Source organism: Pristiophorus japonicus, chromosome 19 (assembly GCF_044704955.1).
Source record: "Pristiophorus japonicus isolate sPriJap1 chromosome 19, sPriJap1.hap1, whole genome shotgun sequence".
Lineage (NCBI taxonomy): Eukaryota > Metazoa > Chordata > Chondrichthyes > Pristiophoridae > Pristiophorus > Pristiophorus japonicus.
The window spans coordinates 96697312-96715086 of NC_091995.1; the positions used below are offsets into that span (position 1 = coordinate 96697312).

At 52.2% G+C, this 17775-nt stretch overlaps 2 protein-coding genes across 11 annotated transcripts in view; one reads left to right on the forward strand and one right to left on the reverse strand.

Moving 5' to 3' along the window:
* The window catches only part of LOC139230080 (cytidine deaminase-like), a 148368-nt gene that overhangs the window by 128043 nt on the left and 2550 nt on the right, over positions 1-17775 (forward strand). Inside the window, exons 1-5 of one of the 4 annotated variants that reach the window (XM_070861883.1) lie at positions 11482-11571; positions 12688-12755; positions 15306-15463; positions 16729-16840; positions 17565-17622. In XM_070861883.1, the coding sequence (XP_070717984.1) occupies positions 15307-15463; positions 16729-16840; positions 17565-17622 (327 nt within the window). In that variant the 5' untranslated portion in view covers positions 11482-11571; positions 12688-12755; position 15306. Of the gene's footprint in view, positions 1-7646; positions 7968-10663; positions 11572-12687; positions 12756-15305; positions 15464-16728; positions 16841-17564; positions 17623-17775 lie in introns of those variants that run through there. The other 3 variants (XM_070861882.1, XR_011587894.1, XR_011587893.1) reach the window with 3 other exon arrangements.
* Positions 1-17775, reverse strand: part of LOC139230079 (uncharacterized) — a 143340-nt gene that overhangs the window by 119970 nt on the left and 5595 nt on the right. For 3 of the 7 annotated variants that reach the window (XR_011587891.1, XM_070861881.1, XM_070861875.1), the window contains exons 2-5: positions 9661-9832; positions 8697-8731; positions 7704-7821; positions 4016-4355 (exon numbers count right to left, since the gene is read on the reverse strand). Coding sequence is in view for 6 of the 7 variants with exons in the window: in XM_070861881.1 (XP_070717982.1) it covers positions 4016-4355; positions 7704-7821; positions 8697-8731; positions 9661-9751 (584 nt within the window). In the remaining variant the exon portion in view is untranslated. Of the gene's footprint in view, positions 1-4015; positions 4356-7703; positions 7822-8696; positions 8732-9660; positions 9833-9903; positions 9974-17775 lie in introns of those variants that run through there. The other 4 variants (XM_070861877.1, XM_070861879.1, XM_070861880.1 and 1 more) reach the window with 3 other exon arrangements.

Here is a 17775-nt window from a genome sequence, read left to right on the forward strand (position 1 = left end):
CCCTGTAAATACTGATACACATGCCCGGCGACTCCCTGTAAATATTGACACACTCCCGGGGACCCTCTATAAATACTGACACAATCTTTTGGAACCCCTGTAAATACTGACACACTCCCGGGGACCCCATATAAATACTGACACATTCCCCAGGGCTCCCTATAAATACTGACACACTCCCGGTGACCCCCTTTAAATACTGACACATTCCCCGGGGACACCCTGTAAATACTGACACACTCCCCGGGGACACCCTGTAAATACTGACACACTCCCCGGGGACCCCCTGTAAATACTGACACACTCCCGGGGACCCCATGTAAATACTGACACACTCCCGGGGATGCCCTGTAAATACTGACACACTCCTGGGGACTCCCTGTAAATACTGTCACACTACCGGGAATCCCCTGTAAATACTGACACACTCCCGGGGACCCCCTGTAAATACTGATACACTCCCGGGGATCCCTTGTAAATACTGACACATTCCCGGGGACCCCCTATAAATACTGACACACTCCCGGGGACCCCCTGTAAATACTGACACACTCCCGGGGACCCCCTGTAAATACTGACAGATTCCCCGGGGACCCCCTGTAAATACTGACACATTCCAGGGGACACCCTGTAAATACTGACACACTCCGCGGGGACACCCTGTAAATACTGACACATTCCAGGGGACCCCCTGTAAATACTGACACACTCCCGGGGCTGTAAATACTGACAAACTCCCGGGGACCCCCTGTAAATATTGACATACTCCAGGGGACCCCCTGTAAATACTAACACATTCCCCGGGGACCCCCTGTAAATACTGACACATTCCCCGGGGACCTGTTGTAAATATTGACACACTCCAGGGGACCCCCTGTAAATACTGACACACTCCCAGGGACCCCCTGTAAATACCGATACACACCCTGGGGACCACCTGCAAATACTGACACACTCCCGGGAACCCCCTGTAAATACAGACACACTCCCTTAGAACCCCTGTAAATACTGACACACTCCGGAGGATGCCCTGTAAATACTGACACACTCCCCGGGGACCCCCTGTAAATACTGACACACTCCCCGGGGACCCCCTGAAAATACTGACACACTCCCCGGGGACCCCCTGTAAATACTGACACACTCCCCGGGGACCCCCTGAAAATACTGTCACACTCCCCGGGGACACCCTGTAAATACTGACACACTCCCGGGGTCCCCCTGTAATATTGACACACTCCCGGGGATGCCCTGTAAATACTGACACACTCCCGGGGACCGCCTGTAAATACAGACACACTCCCAGGGACCCCCTGTAAATACTGACACACTCCCAGGGATCTCCTGTAAATACCGATACACACCCTGGGGACCACCTGCAAATACTGACACACTCCCGGGGACAACCTGTAAATACAGACACACTCCCTTAGAACCCCTGTAAATACTGACACACTCCGGAGGATGCCCTGTAAATACTGATACACACGCCCGGCGACTCCCTGTAAATATTGACACACTCCTGGGGACCCTCTATAAATACTGACACACTCCTTTGGAACCCCTGTAAATACTGACAGATTCCCCGGGGACCCCCTGTAAATATTGACACACTCCCGGGGACCCCCTGTAAATACTGACCCACTCCCGGGGACCGCCTGTAAATACCGACACACTCCCGGGGACCGCCTGTAAATACTGACACACACCCGGGAATCCCCTGTAAATACTGACACACTCCCAGGGACCCCCTGTAAATACAGACACACTCCCTTAGAACCCCTGTAAATACTGACACACTCCGGAGGATGCCCTGGAAATACTGACACACTCCCAGGGACCCCCTGTAAATACTGACACACTCCCAGGGACCCCCTGTAAATACCGATACACACCCTGGGGACCACCTGCAAATACTGACACACGCCCGGGGACCCCCTGTAAATACAGACACACTCCCTTAGAACCCCTGTAAATACTGACACACTCCGGAGGATGCCCTGGAAATACTGACACACTCCCAGGGACCCCCTGTAAATACTGATACACATGCCCGGCGACTCCCTGTAAATATTGACACACTCCCGGGGACCCTCTATAAATACTGACACAATCTTTTGGAACCCCTGTAAATACTGACACACTCCCGGTGACCCCCTGTAAATACTGACACATTCCCCGGGGCCCCGTTGTAAATACTGACACACTCCCCGGGGACACCCTGTAAATACTGACACACTCCCCGGGGACCCCCTGTAAATACTGACACACTCCCCGGGGACCCCCTGAAAATACTGACACACTCCCCGGGGACACCCTGTAAATACTGACACACTCCCGGGGTCCCCCTGTAATATTGACACACTCCCGGGGATGCCCTGTAAATACTGACACACTCCCGGGGACCGCCTGTAAATACAGACACACTCCCAGGGACCCCCTGTAAATACTGACACACTCCCAGGGATCTCCTGTAAATACCGATACACACCCTGGGGACCACCTGCAAATACTGACACACTCCCGGGGACCACCTGTAAATACAGACACACTCCCTTAGAACCCCTGTAAATACTGACACACTCCGGAGGATGCCCTGTAAATACTGATACACACGCCCGGCGACTCCCTGTAAATATTGACACACTCCCGGGGACCCTCTATAAATACTGACACACTCCTTTGGAACCCCTGTAAATACTGACACACTCCTGGGGACCCCATGTAAATACTGACACATTCCCCAGGGCTCCCTATAAATACTGACACACTCCCGGGGACCCCCTGTAAATACTGATACACATGCCCGGCGACCCCTGTAAATACTGACACACTCCCGGGAACCCCATGTAAATACTGACACATTCCCCAGGGCTCCCTATAAATACTGACACATTCCCGGGGACCTCCTGTAAATACTGACACATTCCCGGGGACCCCCTGTAAATACGGATACATTCCCGGGGACCCCCTGTAAATACTGACACACTCCCGGCGAACCTCTGTAAATACTGACACACTCCCGGGGATGCCCTTTAAATACTGACACGCTCCCAGGGACCCCCTGTAAATACTGACACATTCCCCGGGGACCTGTTGTAAATATTGACACACTCCAGGGGACCCCCTGTAAATGCTGACACACTCCCCAGGGACACCCTGTAAATACTGACACACTCCCCGGGGACCCCCTGTAAATACAGACACATTCCCGGGGACCCCCTGAAAATAATGACACACTCCCCGGGGACACCCTGTAAATACTGACACACTCCCGGGGACTCCCTGTAAATACTGACACACTCCCGGGGACCGCCTGTAAATATTGACACATTCCCCGGGGACCCCCTGTAAATACTGACACATTCCCCGGGGACCCCCTGTAAATACTGACACATTCCCTGGGGACCCCCTGTAAATACTGACACGTTCCCCGGGGACGCCCTGTAAATACTGACACACTCCCAGGGACCCCCTGTAAATACTGACACATTCCCCGGGGCTCCCGATAAATACTGACACACTCCCGGGGACCCCCTGTAAATACGGACACATTCCCCGGGGACCCCTGTAAATACGGACACATTCCCCGGGAACCCCTGTAAATACTGACACACTCCCGGGGACCCCCTGTAAATACGGACACATTCCCCGGGGACCCCCTGTAAATACTGACTCATTCCCGGGGACCCCCTGTAAATATTGACACATTCCCCGGGGACCCCCTGTAAATACTGACACATTCCCCGGGGACCCCATGTAAATACTGACACATTCCCGGGGACCCCCTGTAAATACTGACACATTCCCGGGGAACCCTGTAAATACTGACACATTCCCAGGGACCCCCTGTAAGAACTGATAAACTCCCCGGGGCTCCCTATAAATACTGACTCCAGGGAATGCTTTCACTCCTAAGATGGGACAGAGAGAGAACAAAATGGATGTGTCAGCGTTCGTCGCCCAAAGATGGCAAATGTCTCGGATACCTTGAGGAAGATAAAACAGGCTGTACCTCCAAAAGAGTTGCACGGTGCTGCTGCCTTCTTCACAGGAAACCCTTGGCTCCTGGTCCCGGCTGTAACTGGAGACCCTTGGTTCCTGGGCCTGGCTGTAACTGGAGACCCTTGGTTCCTGGGTCCGGCTGTAACTGGAGACCCTTGGTTCCTGGGCCTGGCTGTAACTGGAGATCCTTGGTTCCTGGGCCTGACTGTAACTGGAGACCCTTGGTTCCTGGGCCCGGCTGTAACTGGGGCCATTGCAGAATGCTGCATGTTCCTCTATTTGATCCGCGGGGAAATAGTGACTGCACAGTGGGCAATGCCGCTCCTCTTCTGTCACTTCCTGAGACACTTCTGAATTAAACAAAAGCACCCAACAGAAATAAAATAACAAGATGGCCTCGATTCCCAGGCGGCCCCTGTCATGTATGTAGACCATGTATACTAACTGTATAGTTAGATAAGGTCTGCCACCAGAGGGCACTACGGTGGGAGAGCTGAGGGCCACCTGCCCAGGTGTGCAGGGCACAGTATACCCACCATGCTTATGCCTCACTCTGGAGTTACAATAAATAGGACTAAGGTCACAACAGCTCAAGTACAATACTGGACCTCGTGGAGTCATTCATAGAGTATTAAAGACACAAACCCCCCTTGTCCCCCAGTGAGAGTCAGTGTGTGTGGGACTGTACCCCAGTGAAAGTCAGTGTGTGTGGGACTGTACCCCAGTGAGAGTCAGTGTGTGTGGGACCTGTACCCCAGTGAGAGTCAGTGTGTGTGGGACTGTACCCCAGTGAGAGTCAGTGTGTGTGGGACTGTACCCCAGTGAGAGTCAGTGTGTGTGGGACTGTACCCCAGTGAGAGTCAGTGTGTGTGGGACCCATACCCCAGTGAGAGTCAGTGTGTGTGGGAATGTACCCCAGTGAAAGTCAGTGTGTGTGGGACCCGTACCCCAGTGAGAGTCAGTGTGTGTGGGACTGTACCCCAGTGAAAGTCAGTATGTGTGGGACCCGTACCCCAGTGAGAGTCAGTGTGTGTGGGACTGTACCCCAGTGAGAGTCAGTGTGTGTGGGACCCATACCCCAGTGAGAGTCAGTGTGTATGGGACTGTACCCCAGTGAGAGTCAGTGTGTATGGGACCCGTACCCCAATAAGAGTCAGTGTATGTGGGACCTGTACCCCAGTGAGAGTCAGTGTGTGTGGAACCCGTACCCCAGTGAGAGTCAGTGTGTGTGGGACCTGTACCCCAGTGAGAGTCAGTGTGTGTGGGACCCGTACCCCAGTGCGAGTCAGTGTGTGTGGGACCCGTACCCCAGTGAGAGTCAGTGTGTGTGGGACCCGTACCCCAGTGAGAGTCAGTGTGTGTGGGACTGTACCCCAGTGAGAGTCAGTGTGTGTGGGACTGTACCCCAGTGAGAGTCAGTGTGTGTGGGACCCGTACCCCAGTGAGAGTCAGTGTGTGTGGGACTGTACCCCAGTGAGAGTCGGTGTGTGTGGGACCTGTACCCCAGTGAGAGTCAGTGTGTGTGGGACTGTACCCCAGTGAGAGTCGGTGTGTGTGGGACCTGTACCCCAGTGAGAGTCAGTGTGTGTGGGACCTGTACCCCAGTGAGAGTCAGTGTGTGTGGGACTGTACCCCAGTGAGAGTCAGTGTGTGTGGGACCTGTACCCCAGTGAGAGTCAGTGTGTGTGGGACTGTACCCCAGTGAGAGTCAGTGTGTGTGGGACCTGTACCCCAGTGAGAGTCAGTGTGTGTGGGACTGTACCCCAGTGAGAGTCAGTGTGTGTGGGACTGTACCCCAGTGAGAGTCAGTGTGTGTGGGACTGTATCCCAGTGAGAGTCAGTGTGTGTGGGACCTGTACCCCAGTGAGAGTCAGTGTGTGTGGGACCTGTACCCCAGTAAGAGTCAGTGTGTGTGGGACTGTATCCCAGTGAGAGTCAGTGAGTGTGGGACTGTACCCCAGTGAGAGTCAGTGTGTGTGGGACTGTATCCCAGTGAGAGTCAGTGTGTGTGGGACCTGTACCCCAGTGAGAGTCAGTGAGTGTGGGACTGTATCCCAGTGAGAGTCAGTGTGTGTGGGACTGTATCCCAGTGAGAGTCAGTGTGTGTGGGACCTGTACCCCAGTGAGAGTCAGTGTGTGTGGGACTGTACCCCAGTGAGAGTCGGTGTGTGTGGGACCTGTACCCCAGTGAGAGTCAGTGTGTGTGGGACTGTACCCCAGTGAGAGTCAGTGTGTGTGGGACCTGTACCCCAGTGAGAGTCAGTGTGTGTGGGACTGTACCCCAGTGAGAGTCAGTGTGTGTGGGACCTGTACCCCAGTGAGAGTCAGTGTGTGTGGGACTGTACCCCAGTGAGAGTCAGTGTGTGTGGGACTGTACCCCAGTGAGAGTCAGTGTGTGTGGGACTGTATCCCAGTGAGAGTCAGTGTGTGTGGGACCTGTACCCCAGTGAGAGTCAGTGTGTGTGGGACCTGTACCCCAGTAAGAGTCAGTGTGTGTGGGACCTGTACCCCAGTGAGAGTCAGTGAGTGTGGGACTGTATCCCAGTGAGAGTCAGTGTGTGTGGGACTGTATCCCAGTGAGAGTCAGTGTGTGTGGGACCTGTACCCCAGTGAGAGTCAGTGTGTGTGGGACTGTACCCCAGTGAGAGTCGGTGTGTGTGGGACCTGTACCCCAGTGAGAGTCAGTGTGTGTGGGACTGTACCCCAGTGAGAGTCAGTGTGTGTGGGACCTGTACCCCAGTGAGAGTCAGTGTGTGTGGGACTGTACCCCAGTGAGAGTCAGTGAGTGTGGGACCCGTACCCCAGTGAGAGTCAGTGTGTGTGGGACTGTACCCCAGTGAGAGTCAGTGTGTGTGGGACTGTATCCCAGTGAGAGTCAGTGAGTGTGGGACTGTACCCCAGTGAGAGTCAGTGTGTGTGGGACTGTATCCCAGTGAGAGTCAATGAGTGTGGGACTGTACCCCAGTGAGAGTCAGTGTGTGTGGGACTATACCCCAGTGAGAGTCAGTATGTGTGGGACTGTATCCCAGTGAGAGTCAGTGTGTGTGGGACTGTATCCCAGTGAGAGTCAGTGTGTGTGGGACTGTATCCCAGTGAGAGTCAGTGTGTGTGGGACTGTACCCCAGTGAGAGTCAGTGTGTGTGGGACTGTATCCCAGTGAGAGTCAGTGTGTGTGGGACTGTATCCCAGTGAGAGTCAGTGTGTGTGGGACTGTATCCCAGTGAGAGTCAGTGTGTGTGGGACTGTACCCCAGTGAGAGTCAGTGTGTGTGGGACTGTACCCCAGTGAGAGTCAGTGAGTGTGGGACTGTACCCCAGTGAGAGTCAGTGTGTGTGGGACTGTACCCCAGTGAGAGTCAGTGTGTGTGGGACTGTACCCCAGGGAGAGTCAGTGTGTGTGGGACTGTACCCCAGTGAGAGTCAGTGTGTGTGGGACTGTACCCCAGTGAGAGTCAGTGTGTGTGGGACTGTACCCCAGTGAGAGTCAGCACCTTTAGGGTAGGGACAGCAAATTTAGTGAATATGTGATACGAGTGAACAAATTGATGGAGAGCGGGGATTTCACAATAACTTCTGTGCCACCTCAGAGTTCTGAGGAAAAGTCATCAATCTTAAACGTTAACTCTATTTCCGTCTCCACAGATGCTGCCTGACCTGCTGAGTATTTCCAGCGCTTTCTGTATTTATTGCTGATCTTACCTGTGCTGCGTTGTGGAACTGCAGGCGTGTCTGACGAGACAACAGAACCCGCTTCATTGAACTGTTGGTGCAGGTGTCCGGTGCTCGTTGCACGCTGATAATCCTGTCCTTGGATAAGCTGAAAGGGAAGCAACATTGACCTCCGATAAAGACTCCTGAGAGCAAACTTTGCCCACACCAAGAACTGCTGCAGCCGGACACTCTTACTGACATTAACGAGCAAATTGTTCCAGCAAGAATACAAATTGGTTTAGAATAAAATCAGCTCAGTGTGATGTCTCCCATGATTGAATAGCTGCCAACTCTGACTGCCTGGGTTGATGCATGAATGGCAACTCGAGCTGGAGTGTGGCCAGTGCCCATGAGACTATATCGGTGCGAGATCGGTGCACTGGGGAGGTGGCAGATTGAGAATGAGCTGGTTTGCTGATCCCAGTTGGAATTGTGCTGGAGCTGCAGTGCCGCTGACTGCCTGCTGGTGGTGCTGTGCTCAGTGTCTGACCGCACAGCAGCGCCGCCAGGTGTAACTCACTGGTACTGCAACTGAACCATAGAATGACACAGCATGGGGGGAGGCCATTGGGCCCAGCGGGCCTGTGCCAGCCCTTGGCAGAGCTCTCCGATTAGTCACACTCCGCTGCTCTTCCCGCGCAGCCCTGTATTTGTTTTCCCTTCAAGTATTTATTGAATACCATTTTGAAAGTTAGTATTAAATCTTCTTTCAGGGAGGGCGTACCAGATCACAACTCGCTGCTTAAAAATAAATGTCCTCGTGTTCCCTCTGGTTCTTTTACTAATCACCTTAAATCTGTGTCCCCTGCCACCGACCCTTCTGCCATTTGAAACAGTTTCCCCTTACTCTAACAAAACTTCTGGATTTTGAACACCACTATTCAATCTCTGAGGAGGGGATTGGAAACCGAACTCCATCCCATCCCTCATCCCGTTCCCCCATCAACAAAACAATCCAGGAAATGTAGAAAACCAACTCACTGCACTCGGAGCTGCTCCTTCCAGGGTCCGTGCACCTCAAAAACAAAAAGTCAATAATTTACACACCAAGCTTTCGTTTCCAGTTAAATACATTCCAGTATTAGTTATATTTAATGATTTATTTATATGTTGAGCAACTATTCATTCACTTTCCATTCACCCAGTTACTTTGAGTCACGGGTATAATGCAGGAGCTGTGTTGTGTTGAGGGAGGAATTGGCCATGGCATCAGGAGAACTCCTTGCTCGCTCACTCATACCATTAACATCCCCCAGAACCACAGAACAGGCTGCAGCTCGGATCTCCCCCAGTCCTGCACTGCAGGCTCAGCACAGATTCCAAGTTCCAGGATTTAGCTTTCAGGGAATACTGTCCTGTGGCACAGACAATTCACAGGTCAATAGGGGAGGGTCTGTCCCGGGGGGGGGGGGGGGCTGTGGGCCTGTCCTGGGGGGGGGGGTGGGGAAGGGCTGTGTGTCTGAGCCGGGGGGGGGGGGGGAAGGGCTGTGTGTCTGAGCCGGGGGGGGAGGGAGGAGGGGCTGTGTGTCTGAGCCGGGGCGGGGGGGGAGGGGCTGTGGGTCTGTCCCGGGGGGGGAGGGGCTGTGGGTCTGAGCCGGGGGGGGGGGGGAGGAGGGGCTGTGGGTCTGAGCCGGGGGGGGAGGGGCTGTGGGTCTGATCCGGGGGTGGGGGGAGGAGGGGCTGTGTGTCTGAGCCGGGGGGGGGTGGGGCGCTGTGTGTCTGAGCCGGGGCGGGGGGGGGGGGGAGGGGGCTGTGTGTTTGAGCCAGGGCGGGGGGCGGGCTGTGTGTTTGAGCCGGGGAGGGGGGAGGAGGGGCTGTGTGTCTGAGCCGGGGCGGGGGGGGATGGGCTGTGGGTCTGTCCCAGGGGGCACTATTTGGATGTTTAGTGCCCTGTGACTGTCCAGTTTCCCCTAATTCGAGCTTCTCACTGTAGTTCACTGTTTACCTTCCTCGGGTAATTTCGAGCCATCACAGTCCCATGCATGGTCCTGAATTAGCACCTCAGGAAACTCATCTCCACACACCGGGCACTCCATCCTCCTGTTACACTGCGATTCCCCGGGCTGTGCACTCCACTGTCAACTGAATGGGAGGCGACGATGGAAAGGGTTAATCTGCTGACTCCAGACAGAAAAATGACAATTATTTTTTGTTTAATACATCTGCTCACTGGATCTCTGCCTCTTACCTGTGGATCACTCTGTGTTCTCCCTGTCCACTGGATCTCTGATCCTGTCAGCTGAATCTCTCTGGTCTGCCCAGTGACTCTCTGTATCTCTCTCTCCCTGCCCAGTGACTCTCCCTGTATCTCTCTCCCTGCCCAGTGACTCTCTCTGTATCTCTCTCTCCCTGCCCAGTGACTCTTCCTGTATCTCTCTCTCCCTGCCCAGTGACTCTCCCTGTATCTCTCTCTCTCCCTGCCCAGTGACTCTCTGTATCTTTCTCTCCCTGCCCAGTGACTCTCTCTGTATCTCTCTCTCCCTGCCCAGTGACTCTCTGTATCTCTCTCTCCCTGCCCAGTGACTCTCCCTGTATCTCTCTCTCCCTGTCCAGTGACTCTCCCTGTATCTCTCTCTCCCTGCCCAGTGACTCTCCCTGTATCTCTCTCTCCCTGCCCAGTGACTCTCCCTGTATCTCTCTCTCCCTGTCCAGTGACTCTCTGTATCTCTCTCTCCCTGCCCAGTGACTCTCCCTGTATCTCTCTCTCCCTGTATCTCTCTCTCCCTGCCCAGTGACTCTCTCTGTATCTCTCTCTCCCTGCCCAGTGACTCTCCCTGTATCTCTCTCTCCCTGTATCTCTCTCTCCCTGCCCAGTGACTCTCTGTATCTCGCTCTCTGCCTAGTGACTCTCTCTGTATCTCTCTCTCCCTGCCCAGTGATCCTTTCTGTATCTCTCTCTCTCCCTGCCCAGTGACTCTCTCTGTATCTCTCTCTCCCTGCCCAGTGACTCTCTCTGTATCTCTCTCTCTGCCCAGTGACTCTCTCTGTATCTCTCTCTCTGCCCACTGACTCTCTCTGTATCTCTCTCTCCCTGCCCAGTGACTCTCTCTGTATCTCTCTCTCCCTGCCCAGTGACTCTCTGTATCTCTCTCTCCCTGCCCAGTGACTCTCTCTATATCTCTCTCTCGCTGCCCAGTGACTCTCCCTGTATCTCTCTCTCCCTGCCCAGTGACTCTCCCTGTATCTCTCTCTCCCTGCCCAGTGACTCTCTCTGTATCTCTCTCTCTCCCTGCCCAGTGACTCTCCCTGTATCTCTCTCTCCCTGCCCAGTGACTCTCTCTGTATCTCTCTCTCCCTGCCCAGTGACTCTCTCTCTATCTCTCTCTCTCCCTGCCCAGTGACTCTCCCTGTATCTCTCTCTCCCTGCCCAATGACTCTCCCTGTATCTCTCTCTCTCCCTGCCCAGTGACTCTCTGTATCTCTCTCTCCCTGCCCAGTGACTCTCCCTGTATCTCTCTCACCCTGTCCAGTGACTCCCTGTATCTCTCTCTCCCTGTCCAGTGACTCTCCCTGCCCAGTGACTCTCCCTGTATCTCTCTCTCCCTGCCCAGTGACATTCTGGTCTCTGTCAGTGGATCTCTCTGCCTTTTATTCTCTCTTTTCGATCTATTGACATATTTGCCATGCCCCAGAAACGCTCCTCCCATTAGTAATCGTGCATGTCCCTTGGCTAACCCTGACCTTTCTCTCTCTCCCTATCGACGGACTGAACTGGATTGCGAGTTCCAGCGGCTTTGTGCAATCGGTTGCAGCACTGTGTCGCAGTGTGACTTCGGGGCTCTCGGCGTTTCTCAGACCAACCGATGCACCCAGCAGTCAGTGAGAGCACAATATCCCCGAGGCCCGTGGAGAGGCGGTAGGCCAAGTTTTGAAATGTTTACACGGTTTAAATCCTTTGAAAGGGAGAGGGACTTCTGACATGTCACTGAAACCGGCCACTCATCGATTGCCCACCGAGCACTCTCACTGGGAGAGGGAGCAGTGTCCGGGGGCAGGATAACAGAACAATAACTGGACAGCGAGTGATGGAGAACAACATTCCCCAGTTCTGGACTCTCAGGTTGAAGGGCAGCCGAGAAAATGTTGCCGGCCTGAGTCCTGGCAGGAGGCGCTGCATATTTGCCATTAAGTTTCAGGAATTAGATTGTGTTTCAGGTCAGGAGGGACATGGGGTCATGGTGCAAGTTGTGTAAGGGCAGACCTAGGTCAGATATTGGCCAGTCCTCCTTCTCCCAGAGAATAGTGGACCCGGGGAGATCAGGTTACCGGCTCAGGCAGTGGACGCCGATTCGCTGGTTACCTTCCAGCCAGAGCTGGATTTGTGTCTACAACAAACGCGAAACACTGCGGGTGCTGGAATCTGAAATAAAAACAGAAGATGCTGGAAATCTCAGCGGGTCAGGCAGCATTTGTGCAGAGAGAAACAGGGTTAACCCTGTCACTGCTGGGGCGGAGAGCACTTTGTACAAGAGGCAAGCAGCCTGTCACAGAAATCAGGGGCAGTGTGATCTCCTGCAGCCTAAGGGGGTCAGAGAGGAATTTTCCTGTTTCCCCCCCTCTAATTGGCTTGGGTTTTATGTCTCTCCCGGAAGATGGCTCTGAGCGGTGGGATGGTTAGTATGTGTATTGAGTCACAAGGCATCACAGCTGTGGGGCAGCCTGGATAGACCAGGGGGTCTTTTCCACATGTTTGCATGTTCAACCTGTAATAGTTTTGGTGGGAGATGTGCACACCCTCCATATATGTCCATCCCCTCCATATTGGGAGGTGTTGACTGATCAGTAAATTAATACATTGTTGTGTGGTTTATTCACCCTCCATATATGTCCATCCCCTCCATATTGGGAGGTGTTGACTGATCAGTAAATTAATACATTGTTGTGTGGTTTATTCACCCTCCATATATGTCCACCTTCTCCATATTGGGGACAGCTGGACTGTTAACTAATTGCATTGCTCTGTCTATCTCAGTTGGTTGGACCCCAGGCCCAGACAGATCAGCATCTCTTCAATCCAAATTATTGAGCAAGATCTTTAAAGTAAGTGGACTTTGGAAAATCTTTACAGGGTTAATGTAAAGTTTTACACACTCCATACCTGTAATGATGAAATATTTGTCACAAAGCCCAGTTACATATCAACTCTGATAATGACTGTGAGGTGCAGGATCGAGTCTGATTCCACTACCCCCACAGTCGATATAGTCCGACAATACTGAATAACCCGTGTCACAAATGAAGAATGGCTATGGTAAGGTATCAAAGGGCAGCTGACACTGTATTACTGTGCTCCAGCAAGACCAAACACCTTCAGGAGAGCTCCGAGACCCGGCCTCTCTCTCACGTGTTTGATGCTCGGCCTAAAGCTTCTGTCCAACCATCATGGCAAATGAAATTATACACAGATAAATGTGAGGCATGACATTTTGGTAGGAAGAATCGGGAGGTCACATTACTGGGGTAGAGGAACAAAGGGATCTGGGATACAAACACAGGTTAGCAAGGCCATAAGAAAAGCAGACCAAGCACTAGGGTTTATTTCTAGAGAATTGATAAGTAGGGAAGTTATGCTAAACCTGTATCAAACCTTGGTTAGACCACACTTAGAGTACTGCGTACAGTTCTGGTTGCCATATTATAAAAAGGCCCCCGGCCAGTGAGCACCATCGGAGCAGGCCGGGGAGCGGAGGGACGTCACCAAGGTCCAGGTCGTGATTGGAGCGTGGGCAGGTACAGCAGGAGCGGCGAGGTCGGGGCGAAGGAGCGGCGAGAGACTTGAGGGACGTGATCGGGGCCCAGGAGAGGCGAGGGCCCAGGGGCAGCACGGGCCAGCCCACACTGCGATGTGTGTGCGAACTAGGTCCGTGCAGCAGAGCAGGTCTCCAGTCGTCCTGGTTAATCCTTGCTACTGGACCAAGACCTAGCTCTGTCAAGCTCGTGTGGTAGCTGGTGTGCAACAGTCACCACATGTTAAAAAAAATCCAAGTACAGGCATCTTCCACCCTTCAAGATTTAGTTCGGACTTGGAATTTTAGGTCCATCATTGAAACACCTGTGAACTTTTTGATGTGGAAGCAAATCATCCTCGGTTCGAGGGACTGCCTATGATGATGATTATAAAAAGGATATAGAGGCATTGGAGAGGGTGCCGAGACGATTTACAAGGCTTGTTATGTATGTAAACACTACCATAGTGCTACCACGGGGCACACCTGTGGGAGACCCAAGGGTCACCTGCACACCCTGGGCCAGCAGGTATAAAAGGCAGTCTACCATGCTGCTTCCTCACTCGGGGGTTATATTAAAGAGACCAAGGTCACAACAGTTTGAGCTTAAGATATACAGTCTTGTGGAGTTATTCTAAACGTAACAAGGCTGATACCAGAAATGAGAGGATATACATATCAGGAAAGGATGAACAGACTGGGTCTCTTTCCTCTTGAAACATCATCCCATAGGCGATCCCTCGAAACCTGGAGGACTTGCTAAAGGCCAAAAAACAATGAGTTCATGGGTGTTTCGAATGAAGAACCTGAACTACATGTAGAAAGGTGGAAGATACCTGTGGGTGGATTGTTTTAACGTGGGGTGACCGTTGTACACCAGCCACCACACGGGGCTTGACAGAGCGAGGTCTTGGTCCAGTGGCAAGGGTTGACCAGGACCACTGGAGACCTGCTCTGCTGCACAGACCTAGTGCGCACATATTGCACAGTATGGGCTGGCCGTGCTGCCCCTGGGCCCCTGACCCCGAACTCAGGCCTCCCCTGGGCCCCGATCACATCCCTCCACAGTCTCTCGCCGCTCCTGCTGCATCTGCCCACACTCCAATCACCGACCTGGACCTTGCTGAACTCACTCTTCGCTGCCGTCACCTCCTGTGCAAGCTCGCACTGTACCTTGTAGTCGCCTCCATCTGCCCCTTTTATGGCCCCGATCTGCGAGAAACCAACTTGAAAATAGAAGGCTGAGGGGTGACCTAATAGAGATCTTTAAAAGGATGAAAGGTTTTGATAGAGTGGATACAGAGAGAATGTTTCCACTTGTGGGGAAGAGAATAACTAGAGGCCATCAATATAAGATAGTCACCCAGAAATCCAATGGGGAATTCAGGAGAAACCTCTTTACCCAGAGAGCGGTGAGAATGTGGAACTCGCTGCCACAGGGAGGGGTTGAGGCGAATAGTATCGATGTATTTAAGGGGAGGCTGGATAAACACATGTGGGAGAAGGAATAGAGGGTTGTGCTGATAGATTTAGATGGGGAAAGACGGGAGGAGGCTCGAGTGGAACATAAACACTGGCAGGGACTGGTTGGGCCAAATGGCCTGTTTCTGTGCCGTATATTCTATGTAATCCTATGTACCTGAGCCCACCAGCCCGCTCCTAGCATCATGTCACGAGGGCCCTGGTTAAAGTGTAAATGGTTATGTAACAGCATGGAGCCGCTGTTGTACAGGGGTAAAGGACAATGTCCTGAGCAGGCACTGCTGTGTTTACCCAGCATGAGAGACCCATAATGCACACAGACACACTGAGCTCTGAACTCCTCCACCACCTCACTCTGTTTGTGTGTATGTGTGTGTGACAGGATGTGTACTCCGACACAACAAACCGACCTCCAGAAGGCCGAGGAGACAGACAAGTTAGTCAAGAAAAGCCAAGAGGCCAAGGCACTTGCACACTGTCCGTACAGCAAGTTCCCAGTGGGTGCTGCTGTAATGACGGAGGATGGGCAGGTTTTCACAGGTAAGAAATCTACTCATCACAGTACTGTCAATATGCTGCATGCCTACAATCAATGCCATAGATGAGGGGACCAAGTGTAATATATCCACTAATACAAAAGCAAAATACTGCGGATGCTGGAATCTGAAATAAAAACAGAAAATGCTGGAAATCTCAGCGGGTCGGGCAGCGTCCGAGGAGAGAAACAGTTAATGTTACGGGTCGATGACAATACAAAGCTAGGTAGGAAAGTAAGCTGTGAGCAGGACATAAAGGCTGCAAAGGGATATAGACGGACTAAGTGAGTGGGCAAGAACTTAGCAGATGCAATATAATGTGGGGAAGTGTGAAATTATCCACTTTGGTAGGAAGATTGAAAAAATGGAATTTTTTTTTACAAGGTGAGAGACGAGTAAATGGGATTCAGAGAGCTCTGGGTCTCCTTGTACACAAATCACCAACTTTTAGCATGCAGGTACAGCAAGCAATTGGGAAGACAGATGGTGTGTTAGTTGTCACTGTAAGGGGGTTGAAATACAAGAGTAAGGAACTTCTGCTGCAATTATGTAGGCTTTGGTGAGACCACTCCTGGAGTAGTGCCGTCTATATTGGACAAATGTCTTGCATGTCAATTATCCCCTTTCACCAACTGCTCAAACTTCCACTGTTCACAATTTAAACGTCTGACACATCACACGTGGTGTCATGCTCACTGGAGAGGAACATTGATGCCGTAAATGGCCAGGGGTTGGGGACAGCTCAGGGGTCTGGGGCTATTCCTGCTGCCCAGCACTGGATACACGTGAGGAGGGATGTTACCTTACTAATTAATTTGTTCAGTAACTTTATTTGATGGGCAATCCTTCCCTCAGTGCATGCATGGGCGTCCCTGAGACATACAGAACAGGGCGCCCTCAGACTCAATCTGCAGTCTGTGCCATGTTCATTAATCACAGCTGGAGCAGTGCGAGGAGCGTCTATTGGCCTCAGTGCCTTTGGGAGGGGGTGGCGGTAGCAGGGTAATCAGCCAGGGGTCCTGCCCCTGGTCGCTCCTGCTGGAAAGTGCATCGGTTGAGGAGAGGATCAGACTGGGCTGTGAAGCCCCCAGTGGCCGAATAACCCGTTTGTCTGTGCTCAGACATAGAACACCACTGGTGATTAGCAACCGTGGAGCTGTACCTCAACAAGAATCAGCAATTTTAGGAGAGGAGTGAGAAAGCTATGTAGAGAGAGAGAGCAGATTTAACAAATTCCTAATAATTTGACTTATTTCATTTCTCTCTCAGGCTGCAATATTGAAAATGCATGTTTCACGGTGGGGATCTGTGCTGAAAGGGTGGCCATGCACAAAGCTATCTCAGAAGGTTGCAACAAATTCAAGGCAATAGCTATTTCTAGGTACTGACCCAAGACTCTGCTATCCTGTGATATTATATCAGAAACCAACTGAAATAAATCTAGGCTTCGGTCTTATAACATGACACGCTAGACACTCACTGTTTTATATTCAAGACTCATCACTCTGTCTCTCTCCTCGACTCCTTCACTTCTACAATCTACAGCCTTTTAAACCCAACCTGAGCCCCAGTTAGCCACTGCTTCCTAATTCAACTTTTCCCTATTCTCTTCAAGCTCATCTAAATCCTTCACTCTGAACTCTGACACTTCACCTTATCTCTCAATAATAAACCTAGAGTGCAGTGGGAAACTCTAGGACGCGGGGGCGGGGGCGGACAGACAACTTAGATTGAAGTACTCTGCACACAGGGTGGAGTGCACAGGGAGGTGGAGTAGCAACAAGAGAGAATTGGAGAGATGTCAGAGGGAGCGAGTGATTGAGGGCGGTGAGTGTTTGGACCAGCCCATGGAAGCACCGCCTTCAATCTCCTACTTTCCCCTGTTCCCAAAGGTGCTGCTGTTGCAAAGTGACATGGGGATGGTCCTGGGAATTCTGGGTTAACCAGAACAGTACAGAATTCCAATCAACCAGCTCTAGTTGTGAATATAGAGAAGACAATCATCTGTCTGATTCCAATGCGTTGCACAGACACAATGTTTATAATAAAGTAACGTCGCCAGGATTTTAACAATTAGATTTTAAACACATTCTGCTCTCTTGCAGCGATAAAAAGGACCAATTCATTACTCCATGCGGTGCTTGCAGGCAAGTCATGAGAGAGGTGAGGAGGCCCCCTTTCTAGTATTTCCTGATGGTCCTTTAACGCACTGGATAATGTAATGGTTCTCTGTAAAGATTGAGAGAGTCGGAGGGCCGGCAGTGATCACTCTGGGGTTCGGGGGGGGGGGTGATCACTCTGGGGTTCGGGGGGGGG